The sequence below is a fragment of the Halichoerus grypus genome, chromosome 7 (genome assembly GCF_964656455.1).
Source record: "Halichoerus grypus chromosome 7, mHalGry1.hap1.1, whole genome shotgun sequence".
NCBI lineage: Eukaryota > Metazoa > Chordata > Mammalia > Carnivora > Phocidae > Halichoerus > Halichoerus grypus.
The window spans coordinates 62,242,908-62,265,351 of NC_135718.1; the positions used below are offsets into that span (position 1 = coordinate 62,242,908).

Sequence of the window (22,444 nt, forward strand, 5' to 3'; positions counted from 1 at the left end):
TCCCCCCACCCCCCTCCCCTCTAGAACCCTCAGTTTGTTTTTCAGAGTCCATTGTCTCTCATGGTTCATCTCCCCCTCCGATTCCCCCCCTTCATTCTTCCCCTCCTGCTATCTTCTTCTTCTTTTTTTTTTTTAACATATAATGTATTATTTGTTTCAGAGGTACAGATCTGTGATTCAACAGTCTTACAGAATTCACAGCGCTCACCATAGCACATACCCTCCCCAATGTCTATCACCCAGCTGCCCAAGAGTTCTTCATCTCTGTTCTTGTATTTCTTGGCTCTGGAAGTTCTATTTGACTTTTTCAGATTTGCTCTGGAACTTTGTATTTCCTGCATGCATTGTCATTGTTATCTTTTAGGTTTTTAGTAAAAAGGCTCTTTTATAGTCTATGACTAATAATTCAGATATATAATGTCTTTCTGGGTCTATTTCTGTTGTCTTTTTCTAGTGGTTCTCATGATGTTTCAATTCCTTGGTTTTCATATACTTGTTATCATAATCAAAAGTTTACATACAGGAATAAATTGATGCTTAATGTTTCTGTTTGCTTCTGGCAGGCACCTGGCGGGGGACTATCAATCTAGGCCCTGCTTTATCCAAAGATCATGTCTGAGTTTCTCTTGGCCCCTCCTATCCCCCCGCCTCTAGGCATTAAGAATCCTGGGCTTGGATTATTTCTAGTTCACCACTACCCTGTTGGTGATTCCTTCGGGATATCAGCCTAGCATGAGGAGGATCTCCCATTAAACTAGTTACATTGTTCAGGTCCTAGACTTTGATTTCTGCTTCCTCATCTTGCAGGATCATTAAATCATAAATTCAGACTTGCTGGGATTGGCAAATGCTCTCAAGACAAACACAGCTTCTGTGCTCACTTAACTCACTGGTTCTTATCTATCAAATTTGTACTGGTAATTTCTTATAGTCTTGTTACCTCTTTGTTGCTCTGGGAAAAAATTTTAAATATATTGATTCAGCATTTTCAGTAGTTTTCAGTGGGAAGTTTGGTCTGAACAATCTAGATTTCCATCACCCAAAACTTGAAGTCCGTAATAGTATTAGCATTATCAGTTTCATCAGAAAATCTGGCAGATGGAGTTTATTGTCATTTCATTTGTGTCAGTTCTCCGCGAATTATCAAAATTACCATCATATGTTGAGTGTCTATTATGCGTCAGACACTGTTCTGTGAAATATTATTCAGCCTTAAAAAGGAAAAAAATTCTGCCATATGTGGCAACATGAATGCACCTTGAGGACATCATGCTAACTGAAATAGTCACAGAAGGACAAATACTGCCTGATTCCACTTATATGAGGTAACTAAAATAGTCAGATTCAAAGAAGCAGGCATAGAACGGCAGTTGCCAGGGGAAAGAAGGAGTTGCTAAATAACGGGTATAAAATTTTAGGTATGCAAGGTGGATAAGTTCTAGAGATCTGCACAATGCACTGCCTATTGTTAACAGTACTGTATTGTGCACTTAAAAATCTGGTAAGAGGATAGATCTCCTGTTAGGTGTTCTTACCACAATAAAATGTAAATAAATAAATACTTTGTAGCAGTTTTCATTCCTAGTATCTGTGAGATATATCTATAAAGAAATGTTACAATGAAGTGATTAATAGTCTGGACTGTGGAGCCATCAGCCTTGGACTCCTATTCTAGTTCTACCACTGGCTAGCTCTGTGACCTTCACAAGTTCCTCATTTTATTGTCATTTACATTTTACAGATGGGTCAATTGCAGCCTAGAGAAAATAACATGCTAGATCATGTAGCTAGGAAGTGGGTGAGCCAGACTTTAAATAATCCAGGACAGGCTGTGCTCTTTCTGCTATGCTTTCTGGTCAGGGATGATGACTGCTAAAGCACCTAAAGACTCAAAATACTATCGATGTGTGAATAATGGAATTGATGATGAGAGGGTCCATTCTTTCAACCAGATCATCTGAAAAGTTGTGGAAAGGAATACAATTCATAAAGGAAGTATTAATTTAGCAGTGATTCCTCAGTTGTCTTCAGTGTTTTGTAAGATCGTACTAGATTCTTATTTAATAAAATGCTCATGGGTAGATCAGCATGGGAACTGTGTGGTATGGCTCTGTTTTAGAGAAACACAATCCAGACTAACATATTAAAGATTGTGAGAAGACCTATGCCTAAAATAATAACACCCAAAAACTGTTGACTTTGGAACTTGTAGCCTCCACAGAAAAAATTTTAAGGAATAGTAATGTATGTGTCTAACTCTTTATGTAATACGTATGTATATTCCTAGGAGTGTGGGTAAATTAAAATCTTGGAAATCAGTCATATTTTGAAAAATAAGAAATATTGTAATTTAAAGGAAACAATTTTATACAGCAAAAAGCCATCCTCAAATTTATTCATTAATATAAATCTACGTTAATACAGTGGGTTTTCCTAAATATGTCTATAAAATCAAGAGGAAATACTAGAATTTAAAAAATTTATAACTCAGTTTTATTATTCTTGATAATTGAAAGGAAAAGCTAAAATGATATCTTTGTCATCAAGAAATTTTTATGCTTTTTATAAAACAATGAAACCACATTGTGAAGATTGACTCACACGGAACTGAGATGTTATCTGGATTCTTTCCCTTGCCTGTGTTTTGTTTTTGTTGTTGCTGTCATTTTTAAACACCATTTTGTTCCCCATTTGAAACTACAAATGAATTAGATAAAATCTTTAAGTAGTGAAAAGTCAAATTGCTTTTTCACTTCCTGTTTCATCTTGTCCTAATGCCGCCCTTGGTTAGAAAAGAAGAATTAAGTATTTTGATTAGATATGTTGCACAAGCTCGGAGACAGCTCTGAAAATGGAAAGGGTGTGGTTTTGAGAGTGAGACTGCCCTGGATATGAAATTATGAGAAGCAGCTACTGTGTGCCAGACACAATGATAGATGCCATTTACACTTTATCTTACTTGATTTTCACAACAACCCTCCTACCTAAGAAGGTAGTATTTTTAAAAATGAAGACTTGATACTCAGATAGGTGAAGTGACTAGCCTAGATGCCATATTTCTTGTCAGAAGTCAAGAGAAGCAGCTGTGACTCTACACTTCATTCCACAGGGGTCCTGAGCTGTAAAGAAACCTAGGTTAAAAGGGACAGGTGATTGCAGAGTATGTGGCAAGGGGTCTGTAGAAAAAGGAATTCTACATCCAATATCCCTTTTTAAGGACTGCAATCAGAAAGAAATTATTTTTCTCTGCATGCTATGAAATCTAAACTTATTTTACCAGAGAAGCACATTGTTACATGTGGTATTTAGGTTCCAGATACATTATTGATTGGAGAAACTTTATGAACTCATCTGAAAAACTAATCATCATTTATGATTCTATTTTTTTAGAAAGTGCATCCTAACTTAAATACAACTAGCTTACAGATATTTAGAACATAAGCCGTTCATAAATCTGGGATTGCTATATAAAGAAATTTGCTTTCAAACTTTAAATTCATAACTCACAAAGTTGATTTCAGATGTATTACTTAGATGCCTGCTTTTATGCAATTTTTATTTCATTTCCTGTCTATTTTAGGAAAGGAGATTCTCACATATTTATTTATTTATGTCTGTGTTTTAGAATCATTGCCTTTATTGTATTTATGCATTTATTTCTCCCAGGTCAAACCCTTTATTTCTGAAAGATAGCAGCTTTACCAAGGTATTAATAAAAAAGATTTTAATAGTCCCAGGCAATTTGTTGTGTTCTATTCTATAGTAGAATGATGAGCAAGCTGGTTGTTAAAAACTTTTTTGTTTTACTTTGTATACTTCATTTCGGCTGGTCTTTTTCATATAACTGATGTACCAAACCTGGGCATGGCATCTATATATAATATAATTGTATTTTTACCTAAAAATGTTTTATTTTCCAGAATTATTAAGACTTTTGGGTCAATAGTAGTAAAAGCCGATGGCTAGCCATTTTATAGTCAACCAACAGGGATGCAGTAAAAACTTTGAAAATCATTTTTGTGTGGTCGAGTGTGGGCAAAGGGCCATATATTGGGTTTTTATTTATACCCTAATACAGAGAATTGTGCAAATGTGAAAGCTCTATGCCCACCTACACACTACATTAAAGGAATATCTTAATGGTTTTTGAAAGAACTTTTTTAAACAATTGCAAACTTACAGAAAAATTACAAGTTAAATGTCGAGATCTTCCCCCCCACCAAAATACATGAGAGCAACTTGTTTACATGATTCTCCATTAGCCCCAAACATGTTAGTATGTATTTCCTACTATAGGACATGGGCTACAACACTACCACTATCCAAGTCAGGAAATGAATATTAATACATTACCACCTTTAATCATCAGACTCTATTAAAGTGTTGCTTATTGTCCCAATAATGTCTTTCATGACAAAAGGATCCAGTGCAGAATCCTGCATTGCATTTAATTATCATGCTTCTTTCAGTTTCTTTCAAACTGAACCAGTTCTTCTTCTTCTTTTTTTTTTTTTTTTTTGGCATTTATAACCTTGACATTTTTAAACATCATAGTCTGTTATTTTGTAGAAGGTCCCTAAGTTTGGGTTTGTCTGATGTTTTCTTGGGATAAGATTGAGGATATGCATCTTTGGCAGAAATATCACGGAAGTGATGCTAAGTTCTCATTGCATTCTGTCAAATGGCATATAATTTCGATTCATCCCATTACTAATGATTTTCACTTTGATCACTTGATTAGTGTGGTGTCTGCCCACCTTCTCGACTGTAGTTATTCTTGTTTCCCCTTTGCAATTAATACATATTTTGTGTGGAGGAGGGGAGTGTCTTGAAACTATGTAGGTGATTTCTTATTAGTCTTTCAATTTACTCATTGATTTATTTATATCAATATGGACTCATGTTTTCCTATTTTATTCAGTGCATCAAAATCGGTTAATATTGCTTATTTTAAGGTTCAGATTGTCTCCAGTTTGGCCAAGGGGAGCACATTCAAGATGGGTTCTGTTGTCTTTTTGACAATGTTCTCATCATTCATTGAGTAGTTTCCTTGCTTTATGGCATAACAAGGTATTTCAATCTCATCAGGTACTTTCTGTGCCCCAGCCTTGGAACCAGTCATTTCTCCAAGGAATGCCAGTTCTTTTTAATGGAAATAATACTTAGAAGACATGGTCTGGGCTCTAGGTACACTCCCTGCTATGAGAGCACCACCATTAGGGTGCTGCTTTCCCCAGGCCCTCTCAGCGGGCACAGCAACACATATGCACATATGCGGTCTTGTATTTCTTAATCTCTATGTGTTGGAAACCATGAGTCCACACCAGTGCATCCAATTCTAATCCCAACAGTGCAGAGTTCATTCTACACATTTGTAACTCCTTTTTCTGACAGAGAGAAAACCGTCTTCTATTACCTTTAAAAACGCATTTTCTTTGATCAGTCTTCCTGAAGGCAGCCATTTTTTGATTTCCCCCAGATGGATGCTCTCTCCTCCTTGCTGGAGCTCTGACTCATTCTAGGCTGTCCCTTGCCCCGTGTGGCCACTCCTTACCTTGCTGAGGCTTACACAGCCCACATAGGCCTACTGTCCTCAGGCTTTCAGTTCCCATGCCTGGCTGCCCATTCCCTTACGCCATGTGGACACCCCCCTCAGCCTGCCTGTGCTCTGACACCCCATGCCCAGTGCCTGTTCTCAGATGCCCTTGTCACCAGGCTCTGTCTGACACACTGTTCTGGGTCACTGAATGTATGGATTGTGTCCTCACAGCTCTCGGACTCTGACTCCCATGGCTGAGTCACCTGCCGAATGTGTGCACTCTCCTTACTCTTTGGCTTCTGATACCTTGCATTGGGCAGCCACACCATGTAGACACTCCTCACTCTGCTTGGGCCTTGACCCCCCACGCCAGGCCACTCCCTGAAGAAAGATTCCCCCACGTCATCCATCTTCCCCAGCCCATTCAGGCTCTGGCACCTCGTGCCTGGCAGCTCTCCTACTCACCCTCCCCATCCTGCCTTGCTGTAGCACCTTGCTCTGGCACACCACAGCTCCCCCCACAACCCCTGGCACAGATGCCCATGTTGGAGGGCTTCTCCTAATGTTCAGTAAGGGAAGGGGAAGAAGAAGAGCCAAAGGCTTATTAAAGTATTATCATGAAATGGTGCTCTGAAGTGTTTTATTTAGAATATCACTTTGCTAGCTATTATAATGAAAATCAGAGCAAAAAGTAGAATTTGACGTATGAAAATCATTTTATTAGATGTTTTTTATATTAGATGAGTTTCTTTATATGCCCTGAACTACTTCCATTGATCAAATACTTTAAGATCAAATGAGAGATCAAGAAACTAAAAGTTCTATGTCTATTCTAGGTGAAAGCATTTTATAAACTAACAGTTTAATATCATCTTATCCTATCTAATTTCTCATATTTGATTTTGTCATTAACTATGGCACTTGTATATGAGTAGGATGAACCTTTACATATGAACGTTCTTATATAAAGCAAAAAAAATTGCAAAAAGAAAAAAACATAAAAATGTATAATGACCTTAAATAAACATGTTTGTAACTTGATTTTTTTTTTTCTATCTTGTTTAAATAGAGGAGTCTTCATTTTGGCTTCCCTTATATGGCAACATGTGCTGCCGCCTAGTCGCCCAGCCAGCTTGTATGGCTGAGGATGCATTTGCAGGATTTCTTAATCAGCAGGTTGGAGGACTTTAAATATCCTACAATTATAGCTACAATCTAGATCTTAATATACTGGCAGTTGTTTTGCCTTCTGATAATAAGTATTTTTTAAAGTCTTCTTTTAAATGACAGTTTCCTCCATGTTAGACATAGAATGATGGGTGACGGGGTTGGGGGTGAGAAGGGGGGAAGCATGGGGTCTGATGCGGTTTTGATGGCTAAGGAGCTGCCTCTCCAGGTTCCTCTGCTTCATAAGAGCAGGAACCCGATAGCCAGCAGTGGAGGACTCCTTGTGGAAGCGGATGACGACTGCTCCACACCTTTCATAGAAGGGCCTTTCTGGCAGACAGCTTTTGGCACAGTTTAGGCCTCTGGGCTTCCAGGGCTGCCTCTGTGCCACCTATTCCTGATTTATTTATAACCAGAGTTATTTATATTCAGTAAATAATTAATTATGGGCTTCAATGAATCAATAACTTTTTTTTAAAAGATTCCATTAAGAGGAAAGAAATTTTGCATTCCTACAGGGTAGTCAACATTTCCCAGTGTTCTGAGAACAGTAAGGGAAAATTACATTTTGAGTATTGAGTTATTTTTATAATTTTTTTGAGTCATTAGATGGATTGCTGTGGAATTTAAAGCACTAATTTTGAATAGACTAGCATTTCTAAAACTGCATTGATTTATGATTTTACGTGTGTAAAAGTTATGTGGTAATCTTTACCTCCATTTTGCTTAATGCTTTTGAGAATTCCAAACCTTTCTTCTGTGATATTAACTTACTCTGATTTTGGACTGTTGACTTATTGCACACTAAATTAATGGGTAACTCTATCACATTTAAAATTTTTTTTAACTAATGTAACTTTGATAATTGAAGTATTTTGTTGAATTTAATGATGATAAATAATGATTAAGGTTGATGGTTTCTTGAATTTTTTTTCAGCAAATGGAAGAAAGCCTGATTAGTTGGAGAAGGTTGTATTGTGTTTTAAGAGGGGGTAAACTTTATTGTTTTTACACTCCAGAAGAAATTGAAGCTAAAGTGGAACCAGCTTTGGTAGTGTCCATTAACAAGGTAAATAAAATGCTATTTTGAAAATAAAGATATAACATTTTATAAAGTTTGTTCTTTTCTATACAATTCACATTGTTACCATTTATGGACAAAAAGGAAGGACTGCTAAAAATAGGTTAGTTCAGGGGTGCCTGGGTGGCTCAGTTGGTTAAGCATCTACCTTCAGCTCAAGTCATGATCCCAGGGTCCTGGAATCGAGCCCTGAGTCGGGCTCCCTGCTTAGCGGCGAGTGTGCTTCTCTCTCTCCTTCCTCCTCATGCTCTCTCTCGCTATTTCTGTCTCTCTCTTCTAACTAAATAAGTAAAATCTTAAAAAAATAAAAACAAAAAATAAAAAGTTAAAAATAGTTCATAAAGATAAATTAATCTTCTTATTTTTCCTCCATTACAGAGCTTATCCGGTAAAGGAAATACTGTATATTTCCTAAGAAAACATAGTAATTGGAAATCTGTACCAGTAAATAGGTTTTAAAGCAGAGAATGTAACTCCACATTAACATGATATTTAAATTTTTCATGAATTTATTTAAGAGATTATATAAACATAAATCGTTAGTTCATATTACAGTGATGCTTTTTGTAGTTAATATTCAAATGAACCCATAAAAAGACATTCCTGAGAATACTTCCTGATTTCTTATGTGATTGATGGGCAGTTGTCCAGCCTTGTGTCAGAACAGGAAAGCCTGATCCCTCCCCACCCCACCCCCCTGCCATGCACACATGTGTGCACACACAAGCACACATACACATACATACATGCATGCACACACACACACATACATGCATGCACACACACACACACACTTATACCATCATCTTAAATTTATCTTCATCTGTTATCCAAGCCTAGTGCTTCCCCCCCCTCTTTTTTGGCATTCCTACTCTGGAGTACTTTAATGGCATTTCTAGAGCAGAATATCATGTTTTCTCTCCATAGACTGTACTTAATTGTTTCTAGTTGTTTTACTTTGCTTGCTTGTGGAGTGATTGAATTGAAGGCAATGGTAAAGTATGAGCCATCACATCTGTTAACTGTGCATGTTCTACTTGACTTTAAATTATCTTTTGAAAAAAAAAAGTTGTATGTCCTGAGAAACATATGGATACTAGTTTGCTAATCTATAAGGACTTGAGTTAATTTCTCTGATCTTTTCCAATAATAACATTTGGTCTGTTTCTATCCTGCTTTTGGAAATTATACTGCTTTTTCTTAAAGGAATTTCTTCAGTGAGACCTTTTAAATTAAGTCCACTTAATTTATCTGTTTTGTGTATCAGGAAGATTAGTGCTGCTCTTAAATAATAAACCTCAATGTTACAACATGGTGAATTTATTTTGGTTTAGATAATTAGGTTTATGAAAGTATATTTTTATTATTGGAAAATTGATATAATTTTTTCATTACTTGCCAGTGTTTTGTTTTGTTTATGCAGTGTCCACTTTTCCCCACCTTAGCCTTTTGAAAATTTCAGATGTGCAGAAGAGTTGAAAGAATAGAATAATGAACAGCTGTCGTTAATATTTTACCATATTTGCTTTCTCTTTACGTAGTTTGAGATTTTTTTCAGAACCATTTGAAAATAAGTAGCAAACAGCATAACGTTTCTTCCCTAAAATATTTCAGCATGTTTCTCCTAAAAACAAGGACATTTCCTTCATAACCATAATATTATTACCACACTCAAGAAATTTATTGTTGATAAAATAATAATACCTAATATATAGAGCAAATTATCCCAATTGTCCCTACAGTGTTCTTGCTAATGTTTGTTTATTGTTTGATCCAAGACCCCCATTAGGGATCACAAATTGCAGCTGGTCACCATGTCTTTTGATTGTTTCCTTTTTTTTCTAAATTGGACCCATCACTCACTGCCTCTTTTTCTTTTTTGTCTTTTATTATATTGACATTTTGGAAAAGTCCATGCCAGTCCCCACATCTGTTTTTGACTAATTGTTTCACTAGGATTCAGGTAGATGCTTTTGACAAGAGTTCTGCATAGATGATTTTGTCTAAACTGTTTTTCACTAGGTACCTAGGTAGTAAAAATAGAATTCTACCAATTTTTCTCTTACATGTTGTACAATAGAATATGGATAGTCCTAAAACAAATTAAAATGTAATCTAGACAAAGGATACTTTAAAATTCATTTGTTTTATTTGAAAACAGTTTTCAAGGTATTCATTTTACCATATCAGTCCTTTATGGCAGACAGAGCAGGTAAGTCAGCCCTGTTTTATAGGTATGTTATTTCTGTTTTATAAGTGAAGAAACTGACTCACAGATCAGATAGAACTTGTCTAGCTAGTAAGTAAAATTATATGGCTCACTGTTTTTCTGTTTCCTTACAGACATACTGCTAGACTAGATTTGGAAGACAAAATTAGACTTTTTCCTATCTCCATACCCACTCTGAATAAGTTTTGAAAGTAAGAAGCATCTCTGAAATGAGGTTGTGAGCCTGAAGCCACAGTTTCTACCTCTAGGCAATGGCTTAGACATGTGTTGAATCTTTAGCATTTAAATGTAAGAGGGCAGTTATAGTGGAACCCCTCTGTTACTGTAACCAGGGTATGTGTATTTTCTTGTCTGATGACAAGGGTGTAATTCCAGAAAAGCGGTTAACAGTGTTTACATGGCCCAGCTGAATTGACCTTTTTTCAATTGATTCATTTTTCCTTGTGGTAATAAAAGCTGATGGCCTGGTGACTGATGTGATTCTGTAGTCAATCAGCTCCATTATTAAGATGCCTGAAGTCACCATACTTAGAAATCCCAGTGGTGGTTTCACAATTGACCATTACAAATTCACAGGAAAATGATTAATCTAGTAATTTGTATGGACTCGACCTTAGACTTGGGGACAACCATGGGCTATATTTGACCCTGAGGACTGATGACATAAATTGTCATTGTGCATGACTTTTGTCTCAAGTACAAAAGAGGATTTTAAGATTAAACCATGAGGTAAGGGTTAGGTTGAAAAGATTAATAGAATTTAGTTGCTGATCTCAAAGATTGAACTGATACCAAGGTGCAACATTCTCTAGCTTTGTGATGTTGCTCTCTTCATTTTCTCCAGGGCTGACCCCTGCCCTCTCTCTACAGCACCTCTCCTGTTGGCAGTTCCTACTCCCACCTCAGGTTTCCCTTCAGCCCTTCCATTCACCTGAAAACTGCTCTTTAGCAGTAAACACCCTGGTTACCTTATTTAAATATGACTATCTGGGTCGAGAAGTCTGTTTGTTACTTCTGTAAGCCTGGCTGCTATGTAGTTATATCTTATATTAAAGTCATTTTTACTTATTTTTTCTCAACTTAGACAATGATTCAGATTTATGAAGAAGTTGAAGCAATACTGGAGTGACACTCATGCCACCTAGATTCAGCAGTTACTGTTGCTGTCCAGTTTGCTTTCTCTCTAGGTGTTCTTCTTGGGGGGGGGGAGTTGAAGCTCTTTGTATTTCATTTTTAATTTGTTTTATGACGGTATAGCTTACATAAAATAAAATTCACCAATTGTAAGTGTACAATTTGATAATTTTGACAGATAATATACAGTTGTGTAATCATTACTACAATCATTATTGGATTATAGGTTTTTAAAGCTTTTTTGTGAGAACATTTAAGTTCTACTCTCTTCACAAATTTCAATTATACAGTAGTGTCATCAACTACAGTCACTTTCAGACCTTACTTATCTTATAGCTGTGAGTCTGTAAAGCCTCTTATCTATATTTTTTGCTGACCCGTTTGAACATAAGTCTCCAACATTGACACTTCATCCCCGAATACTTCAACGTGCAACTCTTAAAAATAGGAAACTCTAAAACAAAAGTGTGCGTGTGTGTGAATGAAATTACAATACCATTATCACAGCTAGCCAAAATGAACAGTAATTCTCTTATATCATCTAATAATCCGGTCCATATTCACCATTTCCCCATTTTCCCTAAATTCTACTAAACTGTAAATTAGGTCTAGAGGCTTGATTAGATTCACTCTTAAACATCATTTACCACCATGTTTCGTGCATAATGACAAATACTTTATAGGGCATTCTGTTCAGAGGCACATGATGTCAGGTTGTCTCATTATTGGCAATGTCACGTTTAATGACTTGGTTAAGGTGGTGACCACTAGCTCTCTTCAGCATAAAGGTAAGTTTTCGTCTTTACTATTAGCAAGTAGTCAGTGAGGTGATAGTTTGGCACTGTGTGAATATCTTTGTCGTCCAATAGTCTTTCACATAATGGTTTTATGACCTGATTGCCCTTGTCTGAATTGGTTATTACACCGGAGACTGCATATGTTGTTCTCATAATATCCCTCCTTCTACGTGGATTAGCTGGCATTCTTTTGTAAAGAAGGACTTTTTCTCGTCAAGTAGGAATGAATGAATCCCAGTCGCTCCTGAAAAGGCAGGATGAAAGCTCACTGTTTTAACGACCAGTTTTCAGAGTAAGGAGTTGGTATTACCTACTGGTCTTGGACTGATACTGACAGGCTGTACTGGAGCAGCGCTCCTCCCTCCAGAAGAAGCAAACGCGTGTTGTGTCTGCTGTGTTCTCCCCGTATCAGTGATAAACTCGTAGAGTTTTATTTATTCAGTGTTTTAAATTACTTGATTTTTAAATATAAGGTAGATGTTTTCATTGTTTGCCTTACTTTGGAAATATTCTAAGGGACACATGATATTAGTGTATCCTCAAATAAACAAGATCTTTGATAAATGCCAACTTGGTATTGGAGCAGGTAAGCACCAAATAAAACTTTTAAAGAATAGTGCTTTTGTTTCAGTTTTTAGTATATTTTCAATGCTGGGGCTCTAAGATCTTTTTATGCTTAATAATGTTAAGTATTAAATACAAATCAGAGTTCTTTTCTTTTGGTTGTCTTTCTTCTTCTCTCATGATTTAGAAAATAATAATTTTGTTTAATGCCACTTTATGTAAAAACATAAATTTTGCAGTTGCTAAGGTATATATAAATAATAGTTCTGTTATTTTGATCACAGGATCTGTTCTCTAACCATAATTTTTGTTCTTCTAAATGGCATTTCCTATAAAGCTAAGTCAGTTTATTAATTTTCATAGGGAGCCATCTGTGGAAAGAGTCACATGAAGGAAAGAAAAGCCTAAGCTCTTCCCCTCCTCTTTTCAATCCAAATTTGAAAGGATGGTTTACTTCAAAGTGATTGCTTCAACTTCAAAAAAACTTCCCTATTAATGTTCTTGAGCAAGACATTCCCAATCAGGGGTACTTAACAGAGCCACTGAATCCTCTATACATTGTAGAAAACATTTTATTAGCCAAAGTTTTATTCATTGCCAGTGGGGTGGGGAGTGGGATGGAAAAGTGGTGTGGGTCTTTGTGATCAAAAGTCTTTTCTTGATTTAAATACTATATATCACTTCAATTTAATGAATAATAAAAGTTGTACTAAACAAATCAGTATCACTACTTGGTGTTATAGGCCTTTGTTAAATTGTCTTGAAATGCTTTTAACCATTATGTTTGTCATGGACCCTAGCAAGCAGATTATTATGAAGCACATGGGATTTTTTTTCTGATTATGTTAGTCCTTTAATGTCTCAATGCTACCAATGATTTAGATTGTCCGTTATTAAATATAGCAAAAATAATTATTTAAACAAACCTCTTCCTTTAGGAATTTACATCTGATTTAATTGGCATAAATTGAAAATAATTATATCACACTAATACTAATCCTTCCTAATGATTGGTTTAATTTATGGTTATGGTTCACGTATTTCAAGCATTCCTTGCTGCATATTGTGAAGGTATACTTTCTTTGTCATTAGAGTATATATAAGGTCTAAAGGTTGTTTTTGACCAGCAACATTTTGTTTTTGTTCCTGATTAACAAGACTTTAGACCAAACACCTTTCAAAGAACTCATTTATTCTTACAACATATTTATGAGGAAGCTGTAAGTGAAATAATGTTATCTCTGTGTTATAGGTAGGAAAGGAGGCACTTAGTTTTTTGTACTTGTATTTTATTTTCAATTTTTGAGGGGAAAAATTTAAAGATAATCTATAAAGAGAAAGGTAGAAGTAAACTTATCTCTGCCTTCACACATTGCCCCCACCATAGAATTATTTTGAAGCAAATCTTGGAGACTGTATGATTTAACTTGTAAATATAACAATTATCATACTTTAGAAAAATATATAGTCATATATATAGTCAATCTATCATCAAAATTTCAGTGTTCAAATTTCCCAGTCTTGTAATTTTTAAATTCGTTTTTGAATCAGGATTTTGAAATAGGGTTATATATTGCAGTTAATTGATTTGGTCATTTAAATCTCTAAATCTGTTGGAATGCTCTAGCACTCTCTCTCTCACACAGACACACATATACACACCCACACACTCTCACACACACAATTTATTGAAGAAATTGGGTCATTTATCCTACAGAGTTTTCCATAGTCTGGATTTTGTTGCTTGCATCTTTGAGTTGTCTTTTTCCTTTTCCCTTCTATTTTTGACTCAGATTTAGGTTGGTTGGTTGGTTAGTAACAATATGTCTTAGGAAATATTTTGTACTTTTATTGGGAGGCATTTAAAGATTTTTTTTTTTTTTAAGAGAGAGAGAGAGGGCATGAATTGGAGGAGGGAGAGAGAATCTGAAGCAGACTCCGCACTGAGTGTGGAGCCTGACGTGGGGCTTGATCTCAGCCACCACAAGATCATGACCTGAGCTGACACCAAGAGTCTGAGGCTTAACCAATTAAACCACCCAGGCATCCCATATTGGGAGGCATTTAATGTGTCTGAGTCTTCTATTCATATTAACATCCACAGATGAGCATTGCTTAGATCCTTTATTTCATTAGGGATTGCAAACTGGTGATATTTTAATATTCTTTATTTATTAGCTGGGAAACTTATACTTTATCAGCTATTTGGTTGAGGTACAATTCTTATAGGGAAGACAGAATAAAGACTTTAACTAGTTACCAAAATAGTGAGGTAGTTCCCTTAGAATCCTTAAAAAGTGACAAATGAGTTCATTTTTAAATATCATTATGAATTTATAGATTTAAAGACATTTCCTGCATCAATCCATTACCATTGTTATTAACATCAGATGGTCCCATCTTTGGCTACTGGAAGCCTCTTCAATTTGGCTCCTGAGTCCTTTTGATACAACCCTAGTAATCTTTGATTTCTGGTAGGAGAACATGTTCTGGGATTATCCTGTACATTTCCTGGCCCAGGGTGAGAATCAGGCATCTCTGTAAAGAGATCTGATTCCTTTTAGCAGGAAGAGTATTTAGAAACCATAATCTGGGTACATAGTAGCCTTTTAAAGATCATAAAGTCAAAAAGTAAGGTAAGAAACAGTTCATAAATCTAGTCCTGACTTAGTAATTTTCCATTATCACAGAAATTGAGAGGTTGAAGTACAGTCTTAATTCAAAATAATGAACAACCTAAAAGAAACTTTCCTTTGATTTCAGAGTAAACTGTATTTTGTTACAAAATTGACTTCTCAGATTATATTTTTATTGACTTCACTTGGCCTTCTCTGAGTACCCACCATCTCATGCAGTGGAAGGTTGCAGTTCAGTATGTGCTGACTGACAAAGTAGATCCAGCCAAGGATTAAAATTTCACAGTGAATAGTCTCAAATCTATCCACAAAGCAATAAAAGTTGACTGTAAAACCTCCCAAATCAGGGGCGCCTGGGTGGCTCAGTCGGTTAAGCTTCTGCCTTCGGCTCAGGTCATGATCCCAGGGTCCTGGGATCAAGCCCCGCATCAGGCTCCCTGTTCGGCCAGGAGCCTGCTTCTCCCTCTCCCTCTGCCCCGCCCCCCCAATTGTGATCTCCCTCTCTCTCTCTCTCTCTCTCTCTCTCTCTCAAATAAATAAATGAAATCTTAAAAAACAAAAACAAAAAAACCCCTCCCAAATCAACTAAATGGTTTGGGCAGAAAACTCTGACTTTGGATAGAAAACTGATTTCGGAACATCAGTGTCCTCATCTATAAAGAGTAGGATTAGGATCATCTCTGGGATCGGAGTCTGTCAACCTACAACTGTCATTATCTGAGTTGTTCTCCTATCTCATTCACTTATTCTTCAAAAATATTTCAAATACAGTGAGTGACAGACAATATTTTAGGTGGCTGAAGTAGGGGGAGCGAAAATACCCAAGGTTCTTGCTTTCATACCCTAAAACACACCTTGAGTTTTCTAATTCATTCTTCGTTTGAGAAGTGCAGTTTTAAGCACTCTTATTGATACTTTGTCCACAATGAAAAACAACTTGCATAGACTTTCTGACATTATCAGAAACTTTATTTGTTTAATGACTTTTTCTTTGACATGGAGTTTTTTGGTTGAAAAAATTCCCATTAAATTATTTTGGGTGATAAAATATAGTAAGTTAATTCAAATGGTCTATTTTGTGTTTCATTTGCACCTTTTAATAGCTTCTCATGTTTTAAAAATTTAGTGGTATTTATGGTTCTCAGAGTTAATGGAGTGTATAATGTATAGTATTTTTTATATTATTGCATTATATTCTCTTAGAAGGATATAAATGATCCAGTTCATCAGATTTTCTACATAGCTATTTTCATTTGAAATGATATCTTGGTGTTATTAAAAATGTACATATTCATCTGTAAAAATCACACTTCCCTTATTTAAAAGTTGAATCCATTTTAATCCTATATACAAAAGGTAGTCAGAAATTTGTATTAAGATAGATTTGGATGGAGGGAAGCACAATTTCAACAACAGGAATACTTCATATTTCATTGTTTGTTTGTTTTTTTTAATACTAACAGCAAGGAGGGTTCTCTTGCCCTCCTCTCCCACTGAGTCAGCCTTCAATAAATCTTATTGAGAGCATATTAAAGATTCTTCCTAGAGCTTAAGTCATTCTCTGCTAGTGATAATAAGCTTTCTATTTAAAGACATGGATTATATGCATTTTCAGCCTCCAAGGATGCCATTTAGGGCACCATTTTGTTTTTATATTGTATAAATAATTACTTAAAAGAGTTAATTCACAAATTACCATGGCATAAGAATGTAAAAAGACCCTGTTCTTTTAAATTACAATGTTGACCATAAGTCCATTATAACCCTCTGAAGACATTCACATTCCTACATTTTAAAATTGACAGGATAGACTGTCTCTAAGATGGTTACCAATCCTTACCTTTTGTGATGCTCAAAACTTTCAAAGTTATGTTGCTACTTCATGCAGCATACATTTTTTTTCTCATGTGATTCTTGAATAAGAATTCCTTCCTTCAGGAAAGAACTTCTGTAGTATACAATAGTCCCTTCCTATCTGCAGGGGATATGTTCCAAGACCCCTAGTGGGGGCCTGATACTGTGGATAGTACTGAACCTGTGCTATGCTGTTTTTTCCTATACATATATAGTTCTGATAAAGTTTAACTTATAAATTGGGCATAGTAAGATATTAACAACAGTAACTAATAGTAGAATAGAATAATTCTAACAATATACGTAATAAAGGTTATGTGAATGTGGTCTTTCTCTCAGAATACCTTGTTGTACTGTACTCACACTTCTTGTGATGATGGGAGATGGTAAAATGCCTGAGTGATGAGACAAAGTGAGGTGAATGACGTAGGCGCTGTGACGTAGCGTTAGGCTACTACTGACCTTGGGACCATATGTCAGAAGGAGGATCATCTGCTTCTGGACTGCAGTTGACTGGAGGCAACTGAAACTGCAGAAAGCCACAAACTGAGGATGAGGGGGAGCTGGTGTATATGGTGTTCACCTGCCCGTAGTTACCCATTCTTCAGGGAATGTACAGCGTTTCTTTGTAACTCTTTGCTACTTCTGTAAGTCCACATAGACATCCTTATATGTGTATGTTGGTTTTGGGGTATGACTATACATACAATCTCTCTTCACTCAATACTGAAAGAAGTGAGGAATTTCTTCTCACTCCTAATCAGCTTTTGTAACTGCCAGCTAACTACTCTTCTACACACACTACAGTAGGTTTACACATAGGAGTCTAGAGCTGTTCAACCCGGTGCAGGAGCCACTAGCCACCAGTGGCTGTTAAGCACCTAAAATGTGCCTGGTCCAAATGGAGATGTGCTGTAAGTTTCAAATAGAGACTGGATTTTGGAGACTTAGTATGAAAAAGAGTGTAAAATATCTCAAAAAATGTTTTTTGCTCACATGTTAAAATAATATTTTGGATGTGTTGGTTACATAAAAACATGATTTTAAAAATAATGTAATAATTAATACATAATGATTTTCACCAGTTTCATTTTACCTTCTTAATGTGGTTACTAGAGACTCTTAAATTACATATGTGGCTCACATATTTCTAATGGACAACACTGCTCTAGAATAACATCAGTCATTATCCAAGCAGCCAAATCCCTATTGTTGCATAAATAGATAGTTGTATTCCGGACGTCTTTCCCCAAAACTCCTTGGAAACTGCATGTAGATGCTAGTTTGTCATGCGGTGTGGTGGTGCCTGAATGACTTGGGAACAAGACTTTTCTACATGTAGATACAATAAGCACCACAATGTCATACCTAGTACCATGCAGAAAAAGTTTAAACTACCAACATGAATGAAACCATTGCCTTTGTTGTAGATCGGTGCACTCAGCGTTTAAAAAAATAATTGTTACTATCACGAAGGTTATAGTACTTCATGGATCTTTAGCTATGAGCTTTGTAAATGAATGGTACATATGAAATAAATGTTAATGGAGAAAACCTAACTGCTTTGCTGCAGTAAACACTAAGTTATGGTTTTACTGCTTTAAGTGATAACACTGTATCTAATGCCTGAATATTAGAATAACAAACATACTTTACAGATTCTTTTATTTTATTACTGTTGGAAATGTAGTTAACATAATTCACATTGCAGTTATGACACGCTGTACTTGTTTTATTGCAAATTTTAAGATGTATATAAAAGACAGCAAACTCCTACTTACACAGATCAAAACAGGTTATGTTTTAATCTCATGTAATTTAAAGTAAGTTCGCTACGTAGCATACTTTGAAACATTACTCAGTATTTTTCATACAAAGCATTTTTTATCGATTTGAGTCTGAATATTGAAAGTTCTCAAAATTACATATTTTAAATGATCAGCAATAAGATTTATAATTGCATCTGGTGTAAGTATGGTAGCTAAGCAGTAAAACATTTATTTGATCATACAAAAATACTCTCCTGTAAAACACCAATTTTGTCTTAATTTTTAGGAAACCAGAATTCGGGCAATGGATAAGGATGCCAAGAAAAAAATTCATAATTTCTCTGTCATCAACCCTGTTGCCGGACAGGCTGTAACTCATATTTTTGCAGTGGACAATAGAGAAGATCTTCAGAAATGGATGGAAGCCTTCTGGCAACATTTCTTTGATCTTAGTAAGTTGATGTTTGGATTTGCTAGTAATGTATTCATGAAGCATGAAAGGATGCACAAAGCAATCTAAATATTAAAATTATAATCTTATGGTTTGTATCAAGATTTTTTTATGCTCTTGAGGAAAATGATAGTATATATCATCAATGCATTGATGCCTTTTTCTCTCAACCTTTCCCCAGTGCCTGACTTACTATAGTTTATTATACCTTTGAATTCCTCGTATCCCTACCTATTATTTTTAAGTTTTTCTGGTCCCTAAAATAATTAGACCACATTTTTTCAAAATATTGGGTTTTAACTGGTTAAGGCAGTGTGTTTGATCAAAGGGATAAGAAACTATTTGAGTAGTAAAAAACTTGTCTAGGTTAGTGATGATCCTAAAATTTGAAATGCTCAAGAGATTCATGTAACCTTCTGTTAACTCCAGATTTGTTATATCATCTTGGACATCATCCAGAGATTTCTTTTAAACCATACATATGGTTTTTCAGTTTCAATAATACAGCCCATGATTATAAAAACAATGTGATAGTAATATAATAGAGTTCTACTATGTAAAATATGTGAGGTCCTAATATTCTCAATTTAAGGAGGAATTTTATCAACAAGAAAATATTGAAGTCATATATTGAAAATGTAGACTATTGATAACGGCTATTTCTAGTCAAACTAAGCCTACCATTAGATTCAACTGGTATTTTATGTCTTTAGAATGCTTTTCTTATAGAATTACAAAAGAGAGCCATTTCCAAACGATACAAAGTTGTTTCTGCAACTCCTAGCAATAATCCTACAGAAATTTTAGGATTTCTTAAGATCTGTTTTGGGGAACTTTATAAAAGAGTTAATACCTGCTGTCCTAAGATTAATTTTTATAAGCCTAAGGTGATCCATGGCCTGGTCAAGTATTATAGTGATGTTTGGGGTGGGGGCAAAGAAGGGAACTAAATTTATTGATTACCTTCCACATACCACATGGCTTCATTTTTTTCTCACAACAGCCCAGCAAGGCAGAAATGATTTCCCTCTGCTCTAAAGTTGAGAAAATTGAGGCCTGAAGAGATTGCTGGTTTACTGCGGGAAACCAGAGGACTCCCTCCATAGCCTTCTGGAATTCTTTAGGACTTGTTTCCCTTAAGCACTACCCCTAGGCACTGAATAGATGTTTAAATATTTGTTCCATGCTTATCAGCATGCACTACATTTTTTTTTTTTTTAATTTCAGCTGATCTTAGATGTGTAACTTAAAAGACAACAACTTCCTTTCGTTTGCTGATCACATCTGAAATTTTAACTGCTTTCCTAAATGCTCTGCTCTAGAGAGTCTGTCTTACAAAGACTATATTATTTTTAGAAGTGATTCTGCTATTTTACACTTTTTATGTGTATAAAAACAGGAACGAGGGGTGAAAGGAGGTAAAAATGCAGAATATTATGGTCTGGATATCAACTGCTACTAGACGGTCTTATGTTTTTATTTGCCAGATTAGGTAAAATAATTTATCATGCTAAAATGGGGGAGTTGGAGGGATACAAATCTCATGATATTACTGCCAAAATAAGGAAGGGATGACAAGTAGGTTCTTACATCTGGCTACTTCTTTAGTATTTAATGATTTGTGGATAAAATCTGCCAATCTTTAAAGTATAAATTCTATTAGATTTGCACTTTAGATTTCATGAATGAAGATATGAAGCAAAGATGGAAATGTTTATACTATCCTAAAGATTGACTTTTAAGTGGTAAGTGTAAGTGTAGCCTCTTGTGATCTTAGGTGAAATCTGATGTGTAGAACAAAGTAGAGGATAGATATTTAGGGCAGAATAAACTCAGAGTAATTTAATATTTAGAACAAATTTCAATTACTTGACTCTGATTAAGAGTAGAAAATCAGGAGAATGAGAAAATTAAAAACCAAGAAAAAACATTAATGGCACTAGGTCTGTTTAGCCCGGCGAAGAACAACCTGAAGGGTGGAGGTTGGAGGCAAGGGGGATGTCATAGCTAATTTTTAGTATTTGAGAGCTAACGAACATGTAAAAGAGGAATGACACTTGTTTTGGTTGATCAAAAGGGGTAGAGCTAGGAATGGTGGCTCAAAGATACATTTTTTCCAAGTATTTAATAATATAAATATTGAGTTACATAAGCAGCTTAGCATAACAGATCATTTTGACTGGGAACGTTATAGCAAATATTATTGTGGTAAACATCTTCAGTGTACAGATTTTATGTGAACACAACATAGCCATTTAATATTTCATACGGGGCCTTTATTTTTACATTAGCATGTTGGTATCAGGTATAACAGCACATACTAATTTATTCACTGATAAAATAAATGTTTCCATTGTAAAATTGATCAGTGAACATACCACATGACTCTGACTTCAGTAATGCATGGGATAATATGGCTTTATATTCCAGTCTTCAACATGATTAGTATTCTGCTACCAGTTTAACAATGCAAAGCTTTCATCTATCAATGTAGAGAAAATACCATACTTCATAATTTGCCTAAGATTTGATGGAGAAATGTTTGCCAGTTCAAAGTATTTCATTATTTTTCTATTAGATAAGACCTTATTTTTTTTCTGCCCCCAAGAAGGAAAAGCTGGCTTTTATATATTTATCTAAAAAAGGAAGTGGAGGGGAGGAATAAGTTATCAGATCTCAGATCCTACTAGATTTAAATTCTGCAGAGCAACCTTTGAAGCCTCAAACTCAAGATTTCATTCCCTTTATGAGATGCTACGTGGGCTATTTTGAAATTTTTACCATATTCTATACTTAGCATTGTAATAAAACATACTAAAAGGTTTTTTATGTTTCTTAGCTATTTAAGGTGATGGATTTAGAATTTATGCATATTACCATATAACCATGGCTGTATATTAGATTTAAAACAACAAAAATGAATAGATAACTTGACCAAACATGAAATGTCTTTTATTTTTAAGCTATGGAAAATAACTAAATTGGATATTGAGTATGGAGACTGAGAATATAATAAAAGGAAGAGAAATATAGATCATAAATCATTCCAAAAAGGCACATGTGTATTAAATTTACTTTTCTACAGATGTAAGATAGAGTATAAGAATAGTGAGGTGCAATAACCTACTTTTATAACATGGATATAGAGGCACATAGTCTCTGGCACAGTTGTTATCCAGCACGCAGGCGCACAATAAACATGGAAAGGTTAAAGTTTTTATA

The 22,444-nt window shown here is 35.3% G+C and overlaps 1 protein-coding gene across 1 annotated transcript in view; it reads left to right on the forward strand.

Annotated features, from left to right (window-relative positions):
• The window catches only part of RTKN2 (rhotekin 2), a 73,519-nt gene that overhangs the window by 46,260 nt on the left and 4,815 nt on the right, over positions 1-22,444 (forward strand). The window contains exons 8-10 of the mRNA XM_036066737.2: positions 6,609-6,715; positions 7,644-7,775; positions 19,058-19,223. Of these exons, the coding sequence (XP_035922630.2) occupies positions 6,609-6,715; positions 7,644-7,775; positions 19,058-19,223 (405 nt within the window). The remainder of the gene's footprint in view (positions 1-6,608; positions 6,716-7,643; positions 7,776-19,057; positions 19,224-22,444) is intronic.